This window comes from Lingula anatina, chromosome 2 (assembly GCF_051362555.1).
Source record: "Lingula anatina isolate TDL-2025a chromosome 2, LinAna3.0, whole genome shotgun sequence".
Taxonomy (NCBI): Eukaryota; Metazoa; Brachiopoda; class Lingulata; order Lingulida; family Lingulidae; genus Lingula; species Lingula anatina.
The window spans coordinates 25301486-25310614 of NC_141768.1; the positions used below are offsets into that span (position 1 = coordinate 25301486).

General features: G+C 34.1%; 1 protein-coding gene across 1 annotated transcript; it reads right to left on the reverse strand.

The window, feature by feature from the left end:
- Nucleotides 1-285: 285 nt before the first annotated feature.
- Nucleotides 286-9114, reverse strand: LOC106163031 (protein N-terminal glutamine amidohydrolase). Its single transcript, XM_013540496.3, has 7 exons — nt 8906-9114; nt 8130-8229; nt 7809-7862; nt 5570-5715; nt 1648-1769; nt 1296-1433; nt 286-1048 (listed from the first exon to the last, which is right to left on the reverse strand). The coding sequence occupies exons 1-6, from the start codon at nt 8956-8958 to the stop codon at nt 1324-1326; spliced, it is 585 nt and encodes a 194-aa protein (XP_013395950.2). The 5' UTR covers nt 8959-9114; the 3' UTR covers nt 286-1048; nt 1296-1323.
- Between the last annotated feature and the right edge of the window lie 15 nt (nt 9115-9129).

A 9129-nucleotide genomic window follows, 5' to 3' on the forward strand; every position in this document is an offset into this window, starting at 1 on the left:
GTTGTCTGTTATGTACATTTGATGGTTTCTTTTCCAACCGCGCAATTTTCATGACATTCAGTTTTTGTTTCCACAACGATCCATGTATGAGGATTTAAAACCAAAACTGGGCTGGTATGACAGAAAAAGATCCACAAATGCAGTGTGAGCTTGATCTCATCAAACAAATTTTGTTTTGGAAAAACGATGGAAATTAGTAGGAGGTGTCCAACTTGGGTCGCTGTCTAAAATTATTCGATTTTTTTTTTTTGGGGGGGGGAGGGGGAGGGATTCCTCAATCAAGACTTGATTTTAGATACAATTTATTTCGGTACATTTTTGTACTTGTTTTCCATATGTTAAATGAGTCATCTGCTCAATTTTAAGAAATTCTTATTGAAAGGAGGAGTTCAAATTTTATTATTAAAAGTATAAAATGTTATACATATTAAAAATATATATTAATTTAAATATATTATGTCCATATGATAAATTTGAGTCGTCTGTTCAATTTAAAAAAGTTCTTATTAAAACGAGTTTACATTTTATTATTAACAATATGATACAATTTAAATATAACAAACCTCAAACCTTTAATCTGTTAAATAAAAATATCTGACATCCAAGTGGGTTGCTCTCTCAGTGGTAAAATTAAATATGTTACATTCTTTATATATCTCCTAACAACTCCATTTATTAATTCCTTGCCATAGGCAGGTTGAAGCTGCATAGTGTTCTGTTTGAGAATGATCAAACAGTTTGTTCCAAGCCCTGTATGTGAGCAAGTGAAAGACTTAAGAAAAGTTGCACTTTCCCTGTTACAATCATTGGATTCTGATAGGAATTTTACCATTTTGCTTTTCTTGCCTATTCTCACTTGATTTTTGTCATCAAATAATTATATCCAACAACTTGATTGCATCTGTTAAGGGCAGCAGCTTAACATGTTCAGACATACTTCATACATTTTTTGTCCTTGGTGAACAACATACTGCATACATGCCTTGGATCTTCCTTAGCAAACTGTACCACGTCCAAAATATATTTCAAGTCTTCATCAATCCCTTACCTTAAAAAAGTAAATATGAATTTCGAGGTTAGTTATAATTTAAACTTCAATGTGAATTTTAAAATATTCATATAAATTACTTCTCCATAAGTTAACAATTATACATTCACCTCACCACTGACCTTACTCTCAGGTCAGTTGAGGATGTTAATCACTGCAAATTTTACTAAGACCATACCATTCATTGTTTATTCTGTTTATCACACCACAAATAATGTCACAGTGGTAAATGCCTAGTCTGACTTACTTTTGTCCACAATACTGGTACTTCCTGGTCAGGAATGAAAGGATGAAAAATGGTGTACAAAATCCTTAAGTACGAAAACCTCTCCATGCTTAATCCTAGGATCCATAGATATAAAGTCATCCAGATTATTTGTACACTCTGAAAAGCAAACAAAATGAACCATTTATACTGTAAATCTATTTCTGCTGCATGCATGAAAGATAGATGTAGTTAAATATGTTTCAGAGGCTTCCCATCAAGAACATAAAAACTGGACCCATTCCTTTCATTATATTATTGCTGGGTGTTAAAAGATAAAAAATTACTCTGTGATTTAAATATATTTTGAACAAAATTATGGACATTGGCTTACCTTCTGTTTTTATACAAGGGTAATCAGGTGGTGGCATTTTCCACTCCCCATCTGAGAACATATGAGATCTATCAGAAGCAAAGGTTTCTAAAAATATTTTTGCTGGGATAACTCTGAAATACCTGTAAGGAAAGAACAAACGAATTTTTCATTATTTACATAGAAAAGAAATGGGAGGATAAAGAAGCACAACGTACTTATGAATGAACATAAATAAACAACTGGACAGAGAATCAAAATTACTGCAAATTACTAGCTTGTGACACAGAACAGTGGAATATCTTTGTTGGTCCCCTAGATGCCAGCTGGCATAAAAGGAACTGAAGAAGATGGGTTCACATCTGAAATTAGTTGTTAACTAGTTATAACCATAGTGTTAAACAACTGTAAGCTGTCAAAATCACAATTTTTTTAATATTCATCATCAGTCCTTAAACTCTTAAATTAAAACAAGGCAGCAAAGCTGTCAAATGTACAGTCAAAAAGCAGAAAATAAAAATGCACAAAATAGGATACTGTCAATTCTGATGCAATAATGTATTATGCTTAACTGCATAGCCAACATCAAATTTTTTAAAATTCTGCACAACAGTTGATTAGGATGAAAGTAAAATGTGTAACAAGCATTAGACTGAGTTCCCATACCTATATCAATCTAACAGGATTAATCCATGCAACTCCAAGGGGTTTCTCACTAAATTGCTTTCAGCTTAAGCGGCTTAGGATTCTGGCTTTCCAGTTTCAGTAGGCGTGACAGACAGCTAAGCCACTTACACTGATTGCAATTTGGCGAGAATCCCCTTGGAGATAGATCAATCCACAGTTAGCGTGATAGGGTCTAGAAATGGTCCCTAAGGCTTCAGGCTGATAAGACTTAAAGTTCATACTTTGGAAATACCAAAACGAACAGTTATTATCCCTTTAACTGCAAAGTCAAGTTGCAAATATTGCACAACAGGTAGTATCAATAAAAGTGAACTGTTACAAGCATAAGGCTTCAGGACCATGAGAGTTCAAGCCCACACTTTGAAAATGCCAGGATGATAAAACTTCATAAAAAAAATTATAAATTTGATCTAAAAAAATGATAGTCCAATAGAGCTGGTTTTCTTATTTGAGCTGCATGTTAATCCTAACAATCATTCTTGTAAGTTACAAAAATAAAAAAAAAATACTAGTAAAAAAGTTTTCTTTCCATAATGTTTGTGGTGACAGTGCATAAAGTAAGGTTTTTGTGGTCAATTTTGATACAATATTACTTAATGATTAACTGTATAAGAACCACCAACTTTTAATTATCTACCATTAATAACATAGATATTTAGAAAATTTGACTTACACTGGGCTTCATGCCCATGGGAGTTCAAAGTCCCACACTGAAAATGCCAATATGTGAAAGATAAAAATTTCACAAAAATGTACAACAGAATAACATGGTAAATAAGTAAATAAGATTACAGTTTCAGGACCATATGTGAGAGTTCAAATTCACATAATGAAAATCCCAATATGTGAAAAATGATGACTGTGCATAAAATAATATTATATAATGTTTAAAGACATAAAAACCAACACAACTGCTTATGTGGAAATACAGAAAGTGCACAGAGCTTCTGGTGGATGGGAGTTTAAAGTGACATCTTGAAGATGTTAGTGTTTGAAAAATAATTTTAAAAAATGTAAAATAAAATATAACAAAAATTTCCAGTAAAGCTGCTATTCAAACTTTTAATCTAGCTGTATAATTAAAATTTCCACATATCAACATTTTCAAGGGTTGAAGGCTTGAAGACCTTTGCTAGTCACATTTTCTGAATATACATGATACTTTTACTTTATTATTAAAAATTGATGGTCATTATGCTGTTAAGCATTATGTTATACTGCATGAAAGTTGAAGAAAACCCTATTTTGGACACTGCTGCCAGGATAGCGATTAAGGGAAAACCATGTTACTTATGATACTCAAACTTACTGAGAAGTTTCATAGGACTGGGGTGCAGCTTGTGTTGGAAAATCAGTGTGATGGTTTTCTGTTTTGGAAGCAATGCAGTTCTACAGAGTGCTATATAATGGTACTGTATGGATGGCGGTCAGTTATTGCCCCTTGGGTAAATTCAGGATTATAAAGTAATTTGCCTACTCAATTTTCAAGTGGCCATTAAATGAGATTACATAAAACACACATCGAGATTTCATTGTAAAGTCCCATAGGTTTAGCCCTCTTAACTGTGTCACATAATTAGGAATCAGTGATAATTATGCAGGTCAATGTTGTTTAATATTGAAAATAAGTTTATAAATTAAGAAAAAATTTGTGTAACAGCAAACACTAACATTAATGGTAAAGATGAATAACAGTGCCTAATATTCTCAAACTCAATAGGGTTATTCATATCATGTTAATAGTTCTCACAAAAAAAAAAAAAAAAAAAAAAAAAAAAAAAAAAAAAAAAAAAAAAAAAAAAAAAAAAAACTATATAATTTCCAGAAAAGTTAATTGATAAAACAAGTTTTCCAACTGAAGCTACATTTTAGTCCTATGCAACTTTTCTGTAAGTTTGAGAAGAGTAAGTGACATGGTTTTCTTTTAATGGTCACAGTGGAGGCAGTGCCCAAAATAGGGTTGTCTTCAATTTTGATGCAATATTACATAATGCTTAACAGCATAATGACCATCAAATTTTGATAATAAAATAAAAGAATCATGGATATTCAGAAAATGTGACATAGGAAGGTCTTCAAGACCATGGAAGTTCAGAGTCACACCTTCAAAATGCCAAAATGTTAACAAGAGATAACTGTACTGAAATGATTTTCTTTCCATTTTCTACACCCTTTTTCACATAAAACAAAATAATCAATTTACTGTCATTTTAAATGATCAACTAGGAAAATTGCTGACAAAGGAAAAATATCAATAGAACAATTCTGAATGTCCAATTTGGTCCATTCTGAGATTCTGAACATGGTGAATGATTGAATCTGAAAAACTAAAGATTAAGTTTATTTCCATTTTTGACACTTTATTACACAATACACAATAACTGGTTTACCATCATTTTTATTCAATCAACTAACAATTTTGTTAAGATGCAGAAAATGTAAAAAAAAAAACTTTCCATATCTAATTAGTTCAAAAATGAGGCTGTTAACATGCGTAAGAATTAAATCTGAGGAAAAAACAAATTTATTTTAAATTTACAAAGAAAGGCATAACTTTACCAAAATTTATCCGATTTAGCTTACTTTTGAACTTAATCTGTATTTCCGTAAGACTGATCACTCTTGTGAATTGTAAGACAATTGACCAATCGATTTTCCTTGAAATGTGTTATTGGTGTCGCATATATGCTGAAAAAAGTGAAAAAACAACATAACTTCCATAAAAATGGCCCGATCATGCTGCTTTTTGAACTTGACCTGCGTATTATGAATATTCATCACTTCTGTAAGTTTTAAGCCAAAAGGTACAATCGTTTTTCACTTATCATGTTATCAGTGTTACATATATGCTGAAAAAAATGACAAAAAAAAAAAAATAAATAAATGCTATAAAAATGGCCGATCATGCTGATTTTCGAACTTGACCTGCCTATTAAAAATTTTCATCAGTCCTTCAAGTTTCACGCCAAAAGGTATAACGGTTCTTCACTTATCGCGTTATCGGTATTGCGTATATGTTGAAAAAAGTGAAAAAACAGCATAACTTCCCTAAAATTGACCCAATCATGATGATTTTCGAATTCAACCTGCATATTATGAATATTTATCAGTTCTGTAAGTTTCAAGCCAAAAGGTAAAATGGTTTTCCACTTATTGTGTTATCGGTAAAAGTGCATGGCGACGATGACGGCGACGACAGACGCAGGTGTCTGTACATAACAATGGTCACATAAACAAAATGTTTAAACTTTACAACCTGATATATTTTTTCTGAAATCTGTTTTCTTGTCCCAAAGCTTTTTCCGCATATTCATCAAATGGGCAAGGAAAAGATAAAAGTGTGTCAAGGTCGTAGACAAAACTGGATGAAGTGGATTTCTGTACTAATATCACATGGTAATCCTGCAAGAAAAAGTGTTTCAGTTAATATGTTAAAACAATTATGTTCCTTACTCAATATTTCCATCATTGGGCTTTCAGTTAAAATGAATTCAAGTAAAACTAGATAGTGTCGATGGGTAGCCATCGCATATCCCCGCACTTCCCCATATTATCAAGAGCTGCTCACCCGTAGGGACCACTTACCACACACGCACGTACACATGCACACACACACATCACTGCTTCATCCGAAGGTATTTAAAAATATAAATGTGAAAATATCTATAATGTTAAAAAAATTTAGAATCAACCAACCCCCAGGGACAGCCCAACCCCCTGTTGCACTAAAATTCAAAGTGCCCATGTACATCTCTGATGATGGGAATACTAATCACCAAAATTTCAACTTCCTACCTGCAATGGTCTAGGAGAAAATAGCAGAAACTACAATGTGAAAAAATTCAGAATCAACCAACCCCCGGGCACAGCCCAACCCCCCATTGCACTAAAATTCCAAAGTGTATATGCACATCCCTGATAATGTATCTTCCAATTCCCATAGTTTCAATTTCCTATCTCTAATGGTCTAGGAGGAGATCGCAGAAATTACAATGTCATAAGTATTTAGAATCAGTCGCCCCCAAGGACAGCCCAATCCCCTGTTGCACTAAAATTCCAAAGTGCCCATGCACATCCCTAATGATAAGTCAACTATTCACCAAAGTTTCAGCTTCCTAACTCTTATGGTCTAGGAGGAGATAGCAGAAATTACAACGTCATAACAATTTAGAATCAACCACCTCCTGGGGACAGCCCAACACCCTGTGGCACTAAAATTCCAAAGTGCCCATGCACATCCCTGAAGATGGGTCTACCAATTCCCAAAGTTTCAACTTCCCACCTGCAATGGTCTGGGAGCAGATAGCAGAAATTACAATGCCATAAGAATTTAGAATCGACCACCTCCCAGGTTACATCCCGACCCTCTGTTGCACTAAAATTCTTAAGTGTCCATGCACCTCCCTGATGATGGGTGTACAAATCACTAAAGTTTCAACTTCCTAACTCTAATGGTCTAGGGCAGATGGCAGAAATTACAATGTCTTAAGAATTTAGAATCAACCATCCCCCAGGATAGAGCCCAACCCCCTGTGGCACTTAAATTCCAAAGTGCCCATACACATCCCTGATGATGGGTGTACAAATCACTAAAGTTTCAACTTCCTAACTCTAATGGTCTAGGGCAGATGGCAGAAATTACAATGTCTTAAGAATTTAGAATCAACCACCCCCCAGGATAGAGCCCAACCCCCTGTGGCACTAAAATTCAAAAGTGCCCATGCACATCCCTGATTATGGGTGTACAAATCACTAAAGTTTCAACTTCCTAACTCTAATGGTCTAGGGCAGATGGCAGAAATTACAATGTCTTAAGAATTTAGAATCAACCACCCCCGGGGACAGCCCAACCCCCTGTGGCACTTTAATTCCAAAATGCCCATGCACATCCCTGATGAGGGAACTTCCGATTCCCATAGTTTCAATTACCTATCTCTAATGGTCTAGGAGGAGATAGCAGAAATTACAATGTCATAAGAATTTTGAATCAACTACCCCCCACGGGCAGCCCAACCCCCTGTTGCACTAAAATTCCAATGTGCCCATGCACATCCCTGAAGATGAGTCTACCAATTCCCAAAGTTTCAACTTCCTACCTGCAATAGTCTAGGAGGAGATAGCGGAAATTACTAACACACAGATGCACGGACGCCCAGACTGGCGGGATAATGATTTCCAACTTTTGTCCCAAAAGTGCGGGAATAATTAGAATGACAAGCCTTCCAATCAAACATGAAGTATACTGGGTTGATGATTGAATTTTCCAAAGTGCCCTTCTATAGGGGTGCCTCATCTGTCATCTACATTAATAATGCTTCAATAATAAATGATCTTAATTTTTATTTTACAGTATCATTTATCCACTATAATAAACAAATATCTATTGTACTTTTAATAAAACAATGGAATAATGATTACAAATAAGACTTCATTAAACATAATCATACACTGAAACAAGTGAAACTATGTGTAGCTCTTAGAAAATGATTCCCTACCCAAACCACTGCATCATTTGGGTTGTCAGCTGCTCTTTGCATCCAGATTGGTATCTAAAATGTGGATAGAAATCATTTTTTCAACTAACCAATTAAAGTATTGATCAATGAAATAAGTAAAAGTGAAATGCCAGTGAATATCTATTTATTAAGTGAATATTTTTATATACTTAGCTTTGAATATGTATAAATATAGGAATATTATGAAGGCTTTAAACATACATATTACAAATTTTACTGTAAGTATACAAGTTGATGCTTTTATTGTCTCAAATTAAAATCTGATCCAAAAGGTTTTCATGTTTCAAAAAACTAGCTTACTGTCTTGTTCTTGTTGGAAATGAAAACAACGTAAAAACAATCAATCTCTTCTGGGTGTGTATGTTTCACATGCTCACATAACTTCCATATGTTTTCCTCACTGTAATGAATAGAAACAACTTAGAAGTCGTAATACAAAATACCCAGATGATACTTAAAAATAATTAATTTCAAGACAAACAAATCTAAAAAAAAAAATCAAGATATTTACAAAGTATATATTCATAAATTGTTGTAGACAAAGGACAACAAACTGGCTCAACTAGACAATGATTGGACCATAACCACACCTGGACTGTACAAAACTTTGTATTTATATTTAGCAAATAATTTTAAATATAAATGATACACTCACAGTGAAGGGTGAGATAAAATGGTATTCATATTATTGTTATTACATAATTTGTACAATATTGCTATGAGTGTGGTATGGTGCACAAGGTTAATTACACATGAAGTACATGTAGTTGTAGTACTAAAGACTAAATTATGAATCCTGGGGGGGGGGGATCTCGATAATCCAAAGGTTCATTGGTCTGAAGGTTCCTTGGTCCAAAAATCGTTTGTACGCGCCTCTGATGAACTACTTTATAACATGACGTATTATAAGGAGTTACCGCCTACAGTAAAAAGTTATTAAGTGAAGTTACCGAAATTGCCTGTGAATTATTTAATGTCTCCGACATATTCGTATTTTTCTTTTTTACACATGGTATCTAAACGAAAGTTTGGCCCGCTAAAGTTTTACTAAAAGTGAAGGTTACGATCGATTTTACCAGTAGCAACTAGTGTAAACACATTTCTCTCTCTTTGGAATGATATTGGACATCAGGCACGCTAAGTAAGACAACAATGTTTGGAAGAATGTTGCAGTTTTGTGTACAGTAAAGCTTCTCAACCAGCTAGGCGTCAAGGTTTTTCGTAGTCAACCCGAACCATCGAACCTAACCCTGTCAACGGGCGCAGACATATTCGAGATCTCGTTTGCAAGACGGCTTCC